The sequence below is a fragment of the Crocodylus porosus genome, unplaced genomic scaffold (assembly GCF_001723895.1).
Source record: "Crocodylus porosus isolate Cpor-Errol unplaced genomic scaffold, CroPor_comp1, whole genome shotgun sequence".
Classification (NCBI taxonomy): Eukaryota; Metazoa; Chordata; order Crocodylia; family Crocodylidae; genus Crocodylus; species Crocodylus porosus.
The window spans coordinates 33,082,462-33,102,605 of NW_017728917.1; the positions used below are offsets into that span (position 1 = coordinate 33,082,462).

At 40.2% G+C, this 20,144-nt stretch overlaps 1 protein-coding gene across 2 annotated transcripts in view; it reads right to left on the reverse strand.

The window, feature by feature from the left end:
* SLC6A11 (solute carrier family 6 member 11) overlaps positions 1–20,144 on the reverse strand; it is a 306,352-nt gene that overhangs the window by 207,098 nt on the left and 79,110 nt on the right. For both annotated transcript variants that reach the window (XM_019537042.1, XM_019537043.1), the window contains one exon: positions 10,274–10,406. In XM_019537042.1, the coding sequence (XP_019392587.1) occupies positions 10,274–10,406 (133 nt within the window). The remainder of the gene's footprint in view (positions 1–10,273; positions 10,407–20,144) is intronic.

Below are 20,144 nucleotides of genomic sequence, written 5' to 3' on the forward strand. Positions count from 1 at the left end.
CCTGCCTCACCACCACCATGACAACAAGCAGCACCAGCTTGACAATCTTCTCCACCCCCCCATTTCACTTCCCATGCTGAACCTTCCAGTGCCAGAGGACGAGCTGGAGCTTGATCTAAGTGCCTTGGCAAGGGAAATTCTAGGGAAGGAGGGGGAATCATCTGAGTTTGTGCTCCACCATGCTCATGCTTCACCTAGAGCCAGGTCTCCTTCCTTAGAAGGCACTTCGGAGGAGGCTGAGGTAGAGGTTGTAGAGGCAAATGGTTCAGCTGAGTCCATGCCTCCTGTTGCTGTGCCTCTGCCTGCTAAAGAGGGGGAAAAGGCAGCATCCGCACATGCATTTGCACCTCAAAAGCGAGGGGGTAGTGTGGTCTGGGATCATTTTGAGCTGGCCAATGATCCCACATATGCTATCTGCCTGCACTGTTGAGCCAAAACCAGCCGGGGCAAGGGAATGAAACACATGAGCACCACGGGGGTGCTGATATGTCTCCACAGGCACCACCCTCTTGCCCTTGCTCCTCCTCAGCCTGGCACCAGTGGAAGCATGCCCAAAAAGAAGTCCCCCTCTTGCTCCAAAGCCCCTGTTTCCCCACCTTGGAACTGTGGAGAAAAGGTGGACAGAAAGGGGTGCATGTTGCAAAGGCAAGCAAGATCACCCAGAGTATTAGGGAAGTACTTGCTATGAATGGACAGCCCTTCTCCTTAGTTGAGCAGCCAGGGTTCAGGTGACTCACAGTGTGCATGGCCCCATCATACCAAGTGCCCATATGCATCACCTTCAGCAGGATGATGGTGTCCTCCCTCTATGAGGCATGCAGGGAGTACTTGAGGGAGGAGCTGCATATGGCAGGTCCGCAGGTGGCCTTACACTTCACCTCAGACATCAGGAGCAGCCAGGGTGGGGATCACGCATACCTCTCCCTCACAGGGCACTGGTGTGACCAGTCAAGCCATCAGTGAACTCTCCTTCAAGTCGAGGTGATGCATGAGTCCCACATGGCAACAAAGATCATGGGTGCCATGAAGCACTTGGTCCATGGGTGGCTCATTGGGCAGGGCAAGCTCACCCATGGGTTCATGATCACTGACAGTGGGGCCAATATGGTCAAGGCAGTCCACAATGCCAACTTTGTGGTGATTCCTGTAATGAGAGAACTTCAGAACCAAATGGAGAAGTTCCAGGGGATCAGTGTTCCTGGACGGGGCAAGCTGGGCAAGCCACTTGTCAACAGACGTGCAGGCACTGGTGAGGCAGCTGAAGGACGGCATCAGGAAACAGCTTGATCCCTTGCAGTCCAGTACAGTCCATGTGCTGGCCCCCATGTGTGACCCAAGGGTGGAGGAGAGTGTCAGTGTATGCGGCAGCAAAACCTTGGATCATTGGATGGAGGTGCGTGTGAACAGAGTCAGGGAGGCAGAAGGGCGGAGGTGGGGGGACATGGAAGAGGGGGATTCACTGTCCCATGCCAGGAAAGAAATGTTAAAGTTATAGGCATTTTCCTGATTCCCTATTATAGCCTATGAGCAAAGCATTGAAACAGAGAAGTAGTTTCGGCTAAATGAAACCGAATAGTGCTTTGAAACAGCGAAATGAAACACTGTCCCTTTGAAATGGTGAAATGGAAGTCAAAATGGAATGGTGCTGTTTTGCAGAGCTCTAGTAACTATAGAACAATTAGCCTAACTTCTATCCTAAAGAAAATCCTGGAAAAATTCATTAAGGTTACGTTTGCAGAAGGTAGGATTCTGAATGATAGGTCTTGTCTTACCAACTTCATCTCCTTTTACAATCAGGTGGTTTGCCACCTGGATAAGAGAGAGGAGGTTGACATTATATACCTCGACTTCTAAAAAGCTTTTGATCTGGTATCCCACAATGTTCTCATGAAAAAATTGGAAGACTATGAGCTTAAGTGCAAGACAGTCAGGTGGGTGGGAAGCTGGCTGTGCGGTAGGACCCAGAGAGTTTTCTTGAATGGATCTGTGTCATCTTGGCACAAAGTGGCCAGTGCTGTCCTGCAGGGATCAGTGCTTGGTCCAGTACTATTCAACATCTTCATCAATGTTTTGGATGTGGGGATGAAGAGCTCACTGGCCAAGTTCATGAACAACACCAAGTTATGGGGAAGCATGGTCATGCTTGAAGATAGTTTGCAGATACAGGCAGACCTAGATAGGCTTGCAAGTTGGGCAGACCAGAACCAGATGAAGTTCAATGTCAACAAATGTAACGTCCTCCACCTGGGGACAAACAATCCCCTTCATACCTACAAGCTTGGCAATGCCAACCTGACCAGCACTATGAATAAAAAACACTTTGGGGTTATAATAGACTACAGTCTGAACATGAGCCAGCAGTGCAACACTGTAGCCAGCAGAGGTAACAATACCCTGGCATGCATCAATCAATGCATCTCCAGCAAAACCAGACAAGTGATACTCCCACTCTAGTTGGCATTGGTGAGACTGCAGCTCAAGTACTACATCCAGTTCTGGGTGCTGCACTTTAACAAGGACACGGTAAAGTTTGAGAAAGTCCAGAGAAGGACCACCCATATGATCAGAGACTTGTGAAGCAAGTCATACAAGGAAAAGCTGAGGGATCTGAGACTCTTCAGCCTATAAAAAGAAGGCTGAGAGGGGACTGAGTAGCAGCTTACCTCCTCATCAGAGTTGTACATCAAGGGCTCGGTGAACAACTGTTCACCAGGGCACTCTTGGGGAAAACTAGGAGTAATGGTCACAAACTCCTGGAAGTCTCAGGCTCAACATTAGGAAAAACTACTTCAGAAATAGGGTGTCCAGGCTGTTGAATAAGCTCCCTCCAGAGGTGGTGCAATCACCTACCCTGGAAATCTTCAAGAGGAGGCTGGATGGTCACCTTGCTGGGTTCACCTGGCCCCAGCAGTCTTTCCTGCTTGGTGCAGGGGTCAGGACCCGATGACCTTCCAAGGTCCCTTCCAGCCTTACAATCTATGAATCTGTGGTGCATAATTATATAAAAACAAGCAAAATGGAGAGGGATCACAAAATGAATATGCACTTCTCAAGGATCATGATAGTGATGAACTTCAGAAAACTCAAAACAGTGGAGAGGAGATGGCCACATGGTTCAGAGTTTAAATTCAGACTCAATAAACTGTTAAATGTTCAGATACTTGTAAAATAATGCTGCCAAACCAAGAAGAACAGGAGATCCTTTGTGAGATTTCTGCTACTACCACATGGTCATGAAATTTCATGAGAAGAGGTTAACATGGAGTATAGGTTTTCCTTGCTTTATGCTGTACATGTGTTCCTGGAAAACAATGCAGAACTCAAATTCGCATAAAGGGAACGCACTTTACAATGTAACAAGTAGGGATAGGTTCCAAGACCTCAACTGTACTGACCCAGGACCCATTTCAATCGCTTTTACAAGACAATTTTGGTACTCACCAACAGCAGACAGTACACACAAGCACAAGTCACCATCATAATGATGGCAGCAACTACAGAAACACGTGTGACAGACAACAAATGAGGAGCACAGATCCACACACAAGATTATATTTTGGTGTGTGTCGCTCCCACAATGCACCACACAAAGCAGCTGACTTCAGGATTCTACCACATCAATTGCATAAGAGTGAATTTACCTCATAAAAAATAAATTTTTGGTATAAAAAGGGGTAATCACATAAGAGCAACTTCACATATACGGAACCCGGGTAAAGCAAGGAAAACCTGTACTCTGTTTTGCCAGTCCAGTACAGAATTCAATCAAAACTTACATAGGAAGAACAAAACAACAGAGAAGAACTTTCCATTTAAGTTTGTTAAGTTATGGGCTTCAAAGAGGACAGGTGGAGTCTTCTTTGACCCACATCAGTCTACCTGTCAAAAGTCCAAGTCAGGACCCCACTGGTCATGTACGTTTTTTGATGCTCAGAGCTTCAGGTAATCTCATATATCAAAGGTATACAACAATACATTTTTATTTCAATGCTTAAAACTGGGAAATTTTGAATATTTGCATTAACTTTATGCTCAATTGTAATTGGCAAAAACCTGACCATAGTTTTGAAGACACATTCTTTCTGTTCCTTTAAAATTCATGAAAACAGTATCTCAGCCCTAAAGCAGTTTTCTACCAGCTCTGATGATTTCTCCAAACAGAGAGCATTAAGACATTTCATAAAGAATTATGTCAATCATTCCCTAGGACAAACCGTGGAACACAGTTATTGATGCTACCCATCTTGCTCTCTGCAGCCCATGCAGTGAACACATTGGAAAAAAATTTTAGTGCATTTGTTTACTGCTTTGTAGAAATCAAAGATTTGTTGGTTGTTTTTATAGGTATTTAATAATTTGAAATCACATTTGTGCCATTTTCATTTTTGAGTCTTATACTTAAAATAACAAAAAACCAAAAACAGAGAAAAGAGCTAGTGATCAGCGAACAAAATAAAAGGAGGAAAATAAATTAAGATGGTGTTAATATCTGTAAAAAATAAACTCTAAAATGAAAGTCCCTTCTTCCAGTTGGAAGTCTCTTCTTCTTGTATCACTTAACTATACTTCTGTTTTCTAGCCCATTTAAGTCAGTGGGAGTCTTGAACAGATTTTATATCAGGCCCTATATTCTACGAGTTTCATCAAAAGTATTGAAAGAACTAATAGATGCAGCAGTTGAGGAAAATTTCCCAAATTTCCTTACACAATAATTTCTATAGACGTAGCTGGGGATCCACCGAGCCACATACTCTGGGATGCGGGTGGTTGGCACACACCACAGACAGTGGATACCTGGCTGAGACCTGGAACTCCAAAACCCTCTGAACTGATGATGCAGTGACCAGGTACCACTAGGGTCTAAGTCGGGGTTTGTGACATCCCTGGCTCCACATTACCCCAAGCATCTGGTGGGGACTGGCAGGCCCATACAAACTGAGGTAGCAGAGGGTAACCCCTGTGAGACTGGCATTGCCTAAAGCAAGATGGCTGGCATGCCCATAGGGCCAGAGAAGAGCCTGTGGCCCAGCCATTTCAGTTATTATTAATTTATTTGCCTCCTTATGTGGGCCATGCCTGACAGACCTCAGAACTGATGACTGGATCTAGCAATTGAGGCTAGAACCATGCCAACTCCTGAAAACTGTAGCTTCATTTTCTGCCTACTGGCAAGGCGGCCACACACAGCAACTGGATGCACTTACTTGGCGCCAACTAGCACCCTGAGTGGAAAGGGGTGAGGGGAAGGGAAGGAAGGAGCCCCACAGAAGCCCTGGCATTGACCCACACTGACCTCAGCACACTCTTGTGCTAGTCAGGTATTATCTCCCTTGAACTACACCAGTCATGGCGGATGAGATTTGAGAGCGGAAGAGTAAGGCACTTGCTGAGTGTGCGGCACATGGGCCCCATCCCAGTGTGGCCACTCAGTAGGGGCCACCTCTATACAGCTGTTGTCTATGAAGAAGAAATGTCTAAATTAGATCCAGTAACCAAGCCTAATTTTTATCCTAGAATCAGTTTTAAGCAGTAGCTTTCCTTCCTATTACTTCTTTTAATTTATTTTTCTCCTGACCCCATGTATGTCCCAGCATATATCTTTTTCTTGCCTATCAACAGGGCCAGCTTCAAAAAAGGGTACTGGAAAAACAACTGGATAATGCCAAGCATGTTCCCTGGTTGGCTGGAGTACTGTGCTAGAAGTGACAGAGACACAGGTTCAAGTTTCCTCTTGGTGAAGGAAGGCTTAGGGTATTGGGATATTTTGTTTCTTGTACAGGTACCCTAGCCACACCAGTGCATACAGCCATTTGCTGCACCTGATCTATATTCATTCAGCTTATTTTAAGCCTCTTAAACATACACTGGGAATGACACATGCAACCATTTGCAAGTAACTCATGGTAAAAGGAGTGGTAGGCAGGATCAGGGAGGGCTGACAGGTCTGCGGTGGGTTGGGGGGGAGCTGGCAAGTCAATGGGAGCAGATTCAAGGGGATCATGGGGGTGGGAACAGTGTAGCCCTGGAGCTGGGGTGAGCGCCTAGGTTTTCTCAGCCCCAGGGCTGTGCTGCAAACAGCTGCAGGCATTTGGGTTAACCCTTTCCCACACTGAGTTAAACCAATCTCCATTTAAGTTAGTGCACCTCCTCAGGTGAACTAATTTATACTAGGCACACCATTTTTTATTCAATTTCATTGACACAGCTCAATGAGTACCACTGCTCAGTGTGCAACTGTTGTTTAAAAAGAAGCAAACAATATTCTAGTAGGCATAGAGAATGGAGTGCAGTTACCTCATCTCAAAAAAAGCAAAGCAGAATTGTGCGTAATTTAGGGCAGGGTGACAAGAAAATCAAAGCCCTGAAAAAACTCTAGTTAAGGAGAGATTGAAAATATTGGAATGGGTTAACTCAGCAAGGAGATAAAAGCAATAAATGATAAAAAGATGGTAAATTAGTAACTTTTGATCTACCTATCATGTAACAAAAACAAAGTGATATTCAATCAAATTAAGAAGGAAATTCCAATTTGATAAAGGAAATATGTGTTTATATCATATAATTAAACCAAGAAATTTACTGCTACCTGAAGTTATTGAGGTCAAGAAAAAAAGACTAAAAATTAATTGGATACATATATCCATGAATATCGAGGTTTTCATAACTACTATCAACAAACATTTTGGAAAGAATAGGGAGCTATTTTTAACTAAGTGGACTTTAAAATAAGAACTAATATGCAGGGATTAATGTGCCAAGAGCTGCTGCAGTTCATCTGTGAAAGGGTTAAAACTAACTTCTGCCTGAACAGAAAAGTGAGCTGAAGATTAGGTTCTGACTTTTCTTTGCGTGGCTGTAATTCTGCCTTCCCCCCCAAAAAAGGTTTGTTTGATATTGGGGGAGTCTGGTATGTAAAAAAAATATGGTGATTTATTCCGATGACAAACTGAAAATCTTAATAAAAAATCAGGTATGCTTAAAAGTACTTCTTGTTGATTCTTCTTGGGGAAACAAATTAATAACTAAAAATAATCATTTCAGAATGAATGGAATATTTTGTTTGCCTGAAATATGATGCTCCATTTTGTTTTCAAACTTTTTTATCCACTTATTTTAAAAATATCTAAATTTATAAATAAACATTCATTCAAAAACATTATTTTTAATTAGAACATGTTGAAATATTTTAGCTTTTGCATTTAAAAAAAATTGACTGGAAATATTGGCAGTTTGATTTTTCAAACTGCTTCAGTTAACCTGAAATGGCTGTTCGGTCATCTGAATGTCAAGAACCATTTATACATGTAACAGTATTTTTTTTTCCCCTCTGTCTTCTCTAGATTACTGATGTATTTTCACTCTCTAAGTAAGGAAGCTTCCCTCTTTGGGGTGATTTAAGGATTCTTTCAACTGTCTTTCAGAATTACTGCTTTTTATTATAACATGAGAACGTATGATCTCACTGCATGCAGAGACTGCATGGCAAAGGACTTGCAGAACAGTGAAGCATGCTTTGTATGCACTGTATAGTGTAGCCAGGTTTAGACTAGAGTTAGGTGTTCTGCAGTTTTTATATATAATATAATAGCATTTTAATAAGTTCAAGATTTTTGTTAATAAGCATGGGCATTGGTTTCAGGATAAGATATGCTCATTGGTGCCCCAGATTCTTGGGAACATGTAACACACCACTGAGTTGTCTTACAAGTAATGTATCATCTATAAAACAAAACAAGTTGTGTTTGTTTGCCTTTTAAATTAGGGGCGTGTGAAATGGGCCATATTCATTTCAGATTCAGATTTGGCCCAAATCAGAGACAGTGATTCGATTTGCAGATTCGGATCACTGTCCCGATTCAATTCGGCCAAATCCGAATCTGAAGATTCAGTGCTGATTCAGAGAATCAGCAATTCGGCCATAGACATAGCTTTACATTTTTTTTTTACATACCTTGAGGTACCAGGCATGGCTCATGAATGCTGAAGTACTTCTGGTCCACTTCCAGGTCCGCCACCGAGCACATCAGGCCCCCCACCCCGAACCCCCCCCTGTTCAGCAATCAGCTGTGGGGGGACCCCAGGTGCCCTCCCAGACCCAGGAGGCACCAATCACCAAGCTGGGGAGTGGAGGGGGGGCCCCAATGTGGTCCCCAGTGGACCCGGAAGTGGACCAGAAATGCTTCTGGTCTACTTTCAGGTCTGCTGCCAAGCACACTGGTGAGCCCCCCACACTCCTGTGGGATGCTCCATCCACCCCAGCATCTCAGCATTCATGAGCTAATTGGTAGCTTGAGGTATATAGAAAAAAACATTTAAAGCTGTGCCTATGTCTGAATCGTCTAATCTTTCTGAACTCTCCGAATTGATTCGGAGGGTTCTGATTTGATTCGGCAAGATTAAAAGGTCTCCTGATTGAATTCCAATTTGGAGATTCGGCCACCGAATCAGGCCAAATCAAATCAGTGACCGAAGCTTTGCACAGGCCTATTTTAAATGTCTTAGTATTATTTTAAAGCTATGCAGCTATTTCAAACTAACTTCACTACTTCTTTTCCCTGCCTCTCAAAGAGAAATAATTTCTTTCCACACCAGATATACTAACAAAATACTGGGTAATTACCCTCTGAGTCAGATCCTCAGGTTACATAGATCAGTGTAGTTTTATGTCTAGAGAGGAGTTTAGAAATCAAAATTTCTGTGTGAGGGGAAATTCCAATATTTATTTTTTTCCCCTCTGAATTGGAATAAAAGCTGGAAGTGCAGTTTCCAGCAGAACAAACATTCCTAAAGCTGTGATTTCAGCTAACTGAAATGTTTCAATTAATTTTGACTATTATATTAGAATAGTAAATAATGTATATCAATAAAACCAACATGTAAATTAGAGCTCACTGGAACATTCTTGATGAAATGCACCATTTTATGATTACCAGTTTCTAAAAGACATAGATTTCAGTAAAGTTTTTGGTGGGAATGTCATGGACTCTTTGATAATGGAGAAAGAAATAGAAGGAGAGGAAAACCTGACTACTTGTGGATCAGCCCTTTTCAGGGCAAGGTTTGCTTTGGGACTCCCTTGCACTGCGGCACAAAGTAGAGGCATAAATTTGTACCGCTACTATTTGTGCTGGTCTTTAATCTTGAATTTTGAAAAGTACTAAAAAACAGTCTTCAGGGAGGTGAAATAGGAGGAGAGACCAGGAGTAACTGACAGACAGCAACACTGTCAAGGAAAGGATAGCTTAGTTAGTGGAACATCAAGATTACTAAAAGGGAGACAGGGTCATTAACACTTATAAAATGAAGAACACCAACAGGAATGATGTAGCCCGTGTCATGAAGTCAATTGAATCCCTCAGCACAACGTAAAAAGAAATGCAACCATTGCTTCTCCAGGCAATTAGTTTTGTGTGGGTCAAAAATCCAAGCAATAGTGTGACTGTACCACTTTACCCCCCTGGATCTGCTTTTATTGGATTCCACCCATTCCTATATGTAGCTGCTAGGGAAAAGAAGAAAAACAAGCAGCAGCTATTTTACAGCATCTCCATGATTCAGTTTTGTAAGCCCTTATCTAATTTGCTGACCATCATTACTTTTCAATGGTTTTGACATTCATCTGTCTTACTGCATATCAATCTTGTGGATTTTTATTAGTCTGCACTTTTCCAGCTTAATTTTGTTTTGGCGTAATATTATATTTCTAAGCATGGCTATATTTCTAATTTCTGTGGGTGTCCTTGTATATTTTGGCTGCTGTCATAAGGGATCATAAAACTTGGAATTTATAAACAAATTCAGACATTGGATGTTACCCTACCATCACTAAAATGAGCACAAGTCATGTATGCCTCAATTTCAGAATGTATCCATGAATATAACAACAAGGAACTATATCTATCTAGTTTTATAAAGAATACAATGTATAGGAGAAAACATAACTTGAACATCATGTCCACCACAACTTTCTAAACAAAATGGAACTGATTCTCCATGTCTTCCATCTAATATAGGCATTTATAGCAGTAAAAGACAGATGTCTTTTGATTTAGACAAATGTAAATACCGTTTTGATTTAGACAAATGTAAATGGCAGGCCACCGTGCAACTTAAGAGGGAATAAATCCTAAAACATTTAAATGCTTTCTTCTTAGAGTATGAAAGAATCTTCTCACTTTTCTTCTCTCTATGTTAAATAGCTCTAGTTTTCATTTATAGTGGGAGACTGCAAGACATCTTTTACATCACATGACACATGGAATTTTACTCTTACCTTTCCAGTTGACTTGGTTCCTTTCCAAATGCAGAAGTAGCAGATAGTCCAAGCAGCAAGGAGACACAATGCCAATTCCCAGCGAAGATTCCCAATATGTTCAATTCCATCTGATATGGCTAATACCCTGCGTCTTCAAAAAAATATGATAGTGAAATACTAGAATCTTAGCAAAACAAGTGTTGGACTAAAAGAGTAAAAGTAAGGGTGCTTACACAACTTAAATTGTTTGCGTATGCTCAGGAAAGTGCTCTATAGTTATGCTGTGACACACATGCATGGCTGCAGTGTTTTTTAAGTAGTCGATAGCACGGATAATTAACCCTCTTCAAATGAGGTATTAGATGTGGGTGCTCTGCTTTAGAGTGCCTACAGGAAACTGTGTTTCCTAGAGTTAATTTTCTGCATGTTGGGCTTCACACACTTTTGCACCCTGGCTGGGGGTATGCTGGGCTGGGCTAATGAGGCAAGAGGGCTCTGTTCCCTCGCCCTCCACCTCACGTTGGGTAAGCCAACAGCTCGGTGCCGCTCACTTCTCCTTCTCAGCTTTGCCAAACCTGAGCTTGAGGTGGGGCAGGGTAGAACAGAGCCCCCTCACCTCATGGGCCTGTCCTGGCTCTCTCCAGTTCCCCAGCTGGGATACCTGGCAGGGGTGGGGGGAGGGCACAAGATGTGGGGGCTCTGTTCTACTCCCCGCCAACTCCAGCCAGCTTCCTCTGTTTCCCCCTCCCCCTGCTGACAGCCCTGGATCTGGGAGAGGGGGGCAGCAAGAAGGCTGCTGGGGTGCTCCTACCTGCTGGCCAAGAGGCCCAGTGCATGCAAGCTTGATTCCCCCTGACCCAACAGATGAACATCTGTTGGGTTGAGGGGGTGGTGCTGTAACTCATGGTGCTTTATGTAAACTACCATGAGTTAGAGCAGGGAAGTGAATGTCTGTCTGCCCCCAAAGTTTGCAGTGATACAACACAGCAATGGGAACTGCCTACTGGGAATGCACTATGATGAAAAAGAGAGGTTGAGAATCAGTAGTGAATTGTTCTTATTATTTCACATATATAGCTAGACTTGTGCAGATGGTGGGTTTTTGGTTCTGAGGGTGAAGCAAAACTATTTTAAAAAACTGATGTAAAGCAAATTGTTTAATTTTTTTTCAAGAAAAATGTCAGTTTTGTTTGACTTATCTCATTGGACCAATATGAAACATCTGAACAGCAGGTTAATTATTTGTCCTTTTTAACATATTGATTTTTATGTATATGACACTTACAAAATTAAATTTCCAATTTAAAAACATTTAGACTTTTCAAACTGAAATTTCTCTTTTGGCAAATGTTGTTATAAAGTGTTTGAACCTTTTTAAAAATGTCCTTGTTTTTATTGGCAAAAATTATTCCTAATATATCACTCGAATTCACTAATAGTTTCTGAATTATATGATTTCTTAGGGTGATAGTTTTTATTGGACCAACTATGTAATTGGGATACAGTTTGACAAGCTTTCAGATGCAAGAATTTTTTTGCTAGGTCACCTTGCCTCTAAAATCATTTTTGGACCATCACGGCTGCAACTTCACTCTTACACTAACAGTTTTTGGTCCTCCTGAATTCAATTTTTTCATCAAATTTACCATTCCCTGGGGAAAAAAATGGCACTGGTTTCTAACTATCATACAACCTAGAGGTTTTTTCAATATTCAGCTGAGATCAGGGTTTCAATATACCATAAATTGCATGATTACACAATTAGAGGGAATTTTTGCCCCCCCGCCCCATACTTAAAATTTCAATAGGCTAGGCATAAAAAGTGTTTGAAAAAAGCAGTAATGTTATGCCCATTTCATAGGGGAACCGAAGCACAAAAATCAAATGAGTTAAATTTGCATAGAAAGTGCAGTAAAATCTGTTATCTGGCTTGAGTGGGGAATGGGTGGCACCAGTTATTTAAAAATTCCAGTTATCAGGAATTTTACTTGCACACACTCAGGTACCGTGCGCATCTACCCTCAGAAGTGGTGCAGCAGACAGGAAAATGGTGCAGCAGAAGGCAAAGTGGTGTGGCGCCATGTGTGTTCCACCGTTTTCTGCAACACAGCAGGAGGCAAAGCAGTGCAGCGTGGCTCTGAAATTCTGGTTAATAAGGTATTCTGGGTGGCGAAGTGCTGGATAACAGAGATTTTAGTGTACACGCGAGGCATTTAAATTGTGCCTCCTGAATCTCCTGAATATCAGGACTGTGTTTTAATGAGAAGAACAATCTTCCTTATTTTAACATTGTTTCCTAACTGCGCATAAAATAGCCCTCTTCTGCACTTTGATTTGTAGTTGCAAATAAACAATGAGTTTACAAATAAATTCCCTGTCAGTTTTTTTTTGTTCTGCTATAAATAAAAGATGACACTATATTGTAGTGAAGAAGAATTTAGAAGTAGAAACAAGAATTACGTAAGACCCATCCATTTAATGAATTCCTTCAAAAGTTTTCAACTTCTTATTAAATTAACAGAGAATCTATAGGGAATATAAAGACTTTTCTTAAGGAAGCTAAATTTACCAAGCAGTGAAGGGCTAACTTTTAGTAAGTGTCTGAAGTCAGTAGTTGACGGTGATTTAAAATAGCATTTTGTATTAATAACAGAGACACAGAAGCACTCAGTGAACTCTAAACTCCTAATAGCGAGTAATCAGCCATGTACCTAGATGGCAAATTATATATAGAATAATTATTCTCAACCATTTAGGTCTTTTTCTACCTTTAATTAAGTCTACATGGGTGCTAGAAACACAAACTGCATGGGTTTTTGCAATGTGATAATTGCAGTAGAGAACTGTGTTGACCTAATAGAGAAACAAGTTAATGCATATTTAGGTCAAACCTGCTAAGTAGGGAAGGGTGGATTTGTTGGTTCTCCAGGTTTTTCTACTTTTGCTCCACTATGTATAGCCTTCATTTCCAGGCTTAAAACATCCCTCTTTTATTACAGAAAGCTTCCTTGGGAATCTGCATTCAATAATCTCTACAAACTCAGACTTAAAAGGCATGTACTAGGCTGTCTCTCAGAGGCATTATGAAGATTAGTTAAATAAGGTTTAAAAGTACTCTGATATCCTCTAATTAAAAATACTATATACAATGTACTATTCTGTTTTTTTTTTTTCATTATCATTCGCTGTGCTTTCTCAAACTATGCTATTTTGGAAACACTTCTGTAATGCAAAATTTATACAGTCTCTAATAAGATGATCACATACTACCATTTTCATGGGACATGTTGGATGCAGAAGGAAAAAGAACTGGGGATGCATGGACGAACAGTAATTCTGGCATTCCCTACTTTTGTGTAGTTGCCTGCAACTTATCAATTTTATACTATAATTATATTATAAAATTTACAATGTAAAATTGTTAGGTTGCAGGCAACTACACAAAAGGTAGGGAATGCCAGAATTACCATTTGTCCATTCAACCTCAATTTTTCTTCCTTCTGCATCCAACACAAATCCCATGAAACTGGTAGTATGTGGTCATCTGATTAGAAACTGTCATACAGCCTACATACAAGAGGAAACAATAAGATTGTACAGACAGATTAACACTTTGTTTCATTATAATTTTATTCCAAATATAATTCCCTACAGGATTTCTTAAGGGAAAAGGAGTAAAATCAAATTACAACTGCAACAGGTAACATACATTCTGTGTGAATACAGAACCTTCAGCACCACAGCACAGACAGCTGTAATTTAAGTTACAGGAATAACTGCATAAGGTGCTATCATGAAATGCCTGTTATGCAGTGGAGAGATATTACTGACACTACATTTTGGGTGCAGATGGGTGCTATGAGGAGTTTTATGCAGCCTACTGTCTTTTCCACCTAGTGTTTTGCCCCATGTCATGTCCCTCTGTAGATAGAGAATAGAATGCTGGATCCAGGAGCTGGATCTGGTGCCATGATGGAGGAGAAAAAAAAGTCCTGCCTTGACTCTCACCAGCCTCTACTATACCACTAATGTTATAGCTGCTTTCACAACTTCAAAGTGACCCAAGTTCAGTTCTGCTGCTGCTTGTTATGGTGCTTTGGCCATGGTGAGGGCAAGCCCTTACAGCATTTGTTTCATTTTTTTGATAGACTGAGGTTCGCTACCATGTTCTCTAACATACCTCCATAGTTAGGGTCATTCTGTAAAGCATCTTCCGACACTAACTTCCTGGATGGCAGAAAAAGCCAGCCAAGAAGGAATAACAGCAGGTAACAATAGGCCTCAATAAAAAATCCAAAAGACTTGTTGGTATTCTCAAAACCACAGAAAAATAGAAATGAAAAGAAGAGGACTTTTATGATTGGTACATTTTTATCATTGAGAGGATACAATCAAATATGAAAACAGAGGAAATGTTTTGAAGTTATCAACATATTGGAAGTAAAAATTAGGTCATTGATCCATCACTATAAAAAAGGTTGATAGTACAAGAAAAAAACAGTTTATAGTATGTGTTACAGGACATGCCTCTCATGGAGGCTGTGGCATGCCCTAGCAACCACTAACTTTGTCTCTCTCAGGGTACCATCCTGATACTGCCTGCCACATCTTGCTAGAAATTAAGTTTGGAAGGCTGCCCTCATAATACTGGAGTGCACTGTGATGTTCTTCACTCCACCCAACTCATCAGTGGGTAGTCAGTGCAGCCCAGTCTCTTAGCTCAGGTCTCTTAGCTCTGATCCTGAAAAAGGCTTTCTGGCTGGTTCCAGGTACCAGTTCTATCTGCCTCTCTCTAGTCTCTCCCCATGGGAATGCATGGTGCTCTCCCTACTCCCTTTAGCCACTCCTATGACTCAAAACTTGAAATAATAAATATGTGACTTATCTCTACATAAGACTATCCTTGCAGAGCTACTTCTCTCTCAAGAGCCAGGCCTATATACCCATTGACTCCTACTTCTGGTTGCCTGACCCCCTCCCCATGCATATCCTTGCATACAATTTGTGAGGGCCCAGGTACTGCTAACTGTCTATCTTCAGGCTTACAGCTCTATAGCCTGCCTGCCTACCAGCCCAACTGGTATTATGTATTTCCCAACTGAAGGACAGCTGTGAGATGTGATGAACTACTTCCACCCTTGCATTCTAATCCACTTGGAAACATAAAGCATCATCTTATATATCACCACCCTGTTCTCTTTTGCTAGCCAAAGAGAGAAGGGAAACATGACTGGTTGCCCAAGCCATGACCAAATATATGCTGCACTGTGAATAAATACACTGGAAGCTTGGAATAACTAGGCTGAAAGGGAGCTTAGCCTCACAAATCACAGGGGCTTGTGTGACAGACGGAGAGACAGGGAAAGCTAGTTCTAAAATCCCCATGATTTGGATTACAGCTGCTGGAAAGTTTCCTCATGACAAAAGTGCAACCTAAAATAGTGATGCAAAAGGGGGAAATGACTCTGAAGTGCATTTAACACATACATTTTCATGGAAAAGAGATGGACATGTGTGATACTAAACTATATTGCTCATTTCCTCCATACAGAGCCCCTCAAGAAACATAATTGCCAGCAAAAAGGGTGGACTGGCCCACTAGCAGAACTTCTGCTTCCCTAGGCTTGAGGGGGAAGTAACTCTAACACATCCAGCTAGTAACATCAAACATTCACCTAGAACAGTCCCGGGTGAAAAGAGCCATACAGTGGATTCTCTTAAATGAACTAATGTGCTTAGGTTTAGAAATTTTCTCACTAAGGATCCTCATATATACAATATGCAAAATACAATAAACAATATGCTTCCTTAAGCTACAGTACATGCTAAATCTCTCTGATATAACACATAATTGTAGGAGAGGAAAAGATTTTTTTTTGTGATATCTTCTACTGAACCAACTATATAGTTTGGAGAGCTGTTGGATAATTTTGCCCTCCCACTGCCTGGCCCCCATACCTGCAGTAGTGGGGAAGGGTGAATTCCGATGATTCTCCAATAATTAGATTCTATATATGGAAAATTAGAACAAATTTATAAATTTTCCATGTATAGAATCAAATTCTTTAGAGGTCATCTTAAATTCATGGTCATCATGGATTCAGGTAAATATGATAGCAAATTAATTTAACATTTTAATTTTGGGGAGAATGAAGCTATTCATGAATTTAGGTTCAATTCAACAAACTTATCCAGCCAGATATACTGAAGTATTTTAGTATTTTCTAACTTCAAAACTGACCTAACATTTCAAGGGAAGACTTAAAGGCTCAACAAAGTATCTTGGGACAGCCTGAAACACTTATCTTTCTTTCAATTCACTGAAGAAAAAAAATACATTATGGCTCAATCCAAAACAATTTTTTCTCTGATTTTTTGGCTCAGCAAATTAAACTGGAAAATCTATTGGTTGTCCATCTAAACAGAGACGCAACATAAAACAAAGTGGCCTGCTAAGCTGGCCTTTTTTCAGTCCATCTATAAAATCATTGCTAAAATCACTTTTCTTGCCCATCATTTTGACCTTCTTGCTCCTATTTTGGGTCAGGTAATTTATTCCCATTTCACTGTGTGTCAAAATTGAATGGTTAGCTCTTACTTTCAGGATCCACCATAGACCAGAACTTCCTATACCCTCTCTTTTAAATTCTTTCCACCTGCTTTGTTCTTCTGCTTACACCAACCTTGCCAAATCTTTTCATTATAAGTAGATAACATGGGACCTAGGAGTTTGCACATTTTAGACAGTGAATACTATCATCTCTTTGGTCTCTTTTTTCACATATAACTCTTCACCTTCTTCTTTATTTAGTTTTAAACTGTATAAAAGATAGGCCTATAGAAGTACCTAAGAGGCACAGCTACATCATAGGTTAGTATTGCCCAATACAAGTACTATCCTACAGTGGAGTTCTTTAGTGTGCAGCAATGCATGTGTAGACACTGACGGGGCTGGCTGGAGCACAAGAATGCTAAAGTGCAGGGGCTGTCTGTTGGCTAGCTCCATGCTGTAGCACTCTTGTGCCTCAGCCACCCTCCACAGCACACTAAGCAGAATTGGACCAGCTGTGCACTAGCCGGCTGAACCCCTCTCGCCAAGACCTCTGCCAGCTGGAGCTGCTCTGACACAGTTCGGTGTGCTATGGTCCTGGGCACACATTCAAATGCACCGCCCAGGAGCAATGAACTCCAGCGCGATATGTGCTGAAGTTTACTGTTCCACACTAATGGCATAATTACCCAAGATGCAGTTATAAATATAACAAGATGCATTTCTAAAATCCTTGTGTTAAGCCTCACTCAAGCACGCTAAAAAAACCCCACACTTCTGTAATTTATGTGTTATCCTGGTAGCTGAGCTAACTTGTTTAAACTTAGCTTGCGTATCTTCAGCCTGCATAACAAACCAAATCCAAGTTACTTATGAATATTGTCTTTTAGCAATGACCAGAATGCTTTAGTAATGCTTTATTAAATAATGTCTTTCAGTAAAGAAAAGTCTGGTTTTCACTAAAAAGCTTATAGACTGCCAGTAAAAAAAAGAAAAACAATTCATGAGTCTCAGGGATCCGAAAAGAACATGGACAACTTCATCAGAAACCAAATCAAATACATCCAGAGGGACACAATGGTAGGAACACAGAGCTCAAAATTCAAAACAACCAATTACTAATCTAACCTATCAAAATGTTTTTTAAAAAGTCATCACAGAGACTGATTAAATAGTCAGTCAGACTATACATTTCCTAAAAGCTTTCTTTTCAATAGTACATTCTGGTATGTATGGTAGAGGGCAAGAAATATTTTATGCTCTACAAATTGATCTAAAAACCTAAGTTACAAACGTATACACCATCTTGGTTACAAACAAAGTATACTTTGTCCTTTCAAAAATGACACAAAAATACACACTTACATTGATATCCAGATGATGTAATATATAAACATCATTGTAGGAGTAAAATAAGTGTACTGGTTGATGAGTTTTTAAATAAAGAAATGGAAAACAATGAAAACAAAACAAAGCCCTTACTTTTTTGTGAGGGGGAAATATACTTCTTAGATATTCTCTGTAGCTGATTTAATATGTGACCAGAACTTTTCAAAATGTGGGATTTGTGTTTCATGTGAAATTTCAACAGTCCCAGGTTTTTTCCCCTAATTCATAGCAAAAACAAAAGTACTTAAAATTCCCCATGAAATTAAATTCACCTGCAGCACTGTTTTGAAATGTTTTCATTCAAAAATTCATGTTGAAATGTCAAGTTTGGTTTGAATTTCAAAATTTGTCAACATTTTATTTTCTAGTTTTTGATATTTTAATATTATTTATATTATTTCTTGACATAATATTTTAAGTGTTTCACTTTGTATTATTTCTAAAATAATGGAGGACTGCTGCTACCTGGACCTGACTAAAATATCTCATCTTTAAGTTTCAAATGCTCTCTTGTTCATTTTAATGAAATATTTTGACCCTTTGGATCAACAGAAGCATATACAAAAGGACTCGACATCTAATCTTTTTTTTTTCAAGACTCTCCCAAATTTCATAAAACGTTTATATAGAAAACAGATCAACCAAGACACAATCACTGACTTAATTTTGTTGTTTTTGCATGTGTATAGTCCTTTTTTTGGCATCCACACTCTGAAGAACAAAGATTGCTGACTGGAATTATACGGATCAGGAGAATGTAGCATCCCTGCAACAGAAGTCTGATTTTGGGTTTATGACACTGGTTTAATGTTGCCATTTTTTCTTATGTTTGTGTTTATTCCAAACATAAAAAAATGTGGGTCTTAAAGTTATAAATTCTAGAAACAACCTTTGCAGAAGCAGGACATTGGCCACCATTGTCCCCCTACTTTACCTGTGGCAAGTTAAGGTGTTACAGTTTGTGCTCGTATGCCAGGGTTAACTGCGTAGTTTTATCAGTCGGTTAGATGAGGATTTGTAGAGCATGGTTTGGATAGGGATGATACTTCCTCATGCAGGGGGTTGGACTATGTGGCCTCCAGAGGTTCCTTCCAGCCCTATTGTTTTTTTATCATTCTATGAAAAATGAAACTGTTCTTTAATTCTGAATTTTTACCATCATATTTTTAAAACAAATTATATTTACACTTATTCTGTATTTCTGTGGCCAAGCTGTCATTTCCTGAAGGTTAATTTCTTTTTAGAAACAAAATCCCAGTCATGCAATGACTATAGCACTGAGATAAGGATCTTCAAAATAAGCTATTTGAGACACTCAACTTGACTATAAAGTGCACGGTTACCTTGACTTCTGCCTGACTTCAGACTAACATGAGCTACTTACAAAACAAGCTACTTACCAATACCTTAAAAAATATGTTTTTTTTCCTAAGGATGGATGTTCAGCACTTCCTGAATATCCTCAGAAGCACCTCAATCACTCAATAAGTTTTAAAAACTTGGCCAGTCGCATTTGTGAAGAAATGAGGAACAAGTTAAAAATGTATAGAACTGGTATGAGTAGCCTGTTCCTCTCTTCTTAAAAAAGATATGTTGCTGAACAATTCAAACTACTACCAATTAAAATAGTATTAATTTCTTTCTGAGCACAGTGTCCCTTGTTTTGTCTTTCTTTTGTTTAAGCAAAACACATATTTTTCCCCTTAGGAAGCAACAAGCAGACTACATCTAATTATGCCATAAACTACAAAATAGACAAAGAATACATATGAGAAAAAAACAGAGAAAATCTTACATAGGAGCTAGCAGTGACAACTGATGTTGCCCCAGTTCCAGATCCTTAGCTGTCCCACTGAGAAAGTAAGCAACAGGACCGGGGGCAGTTTTTGAAAGAAGGAAACACTCAAGATTGGACATTATTCTTCTAGAACTTCAATTCAGTCTGGCTGC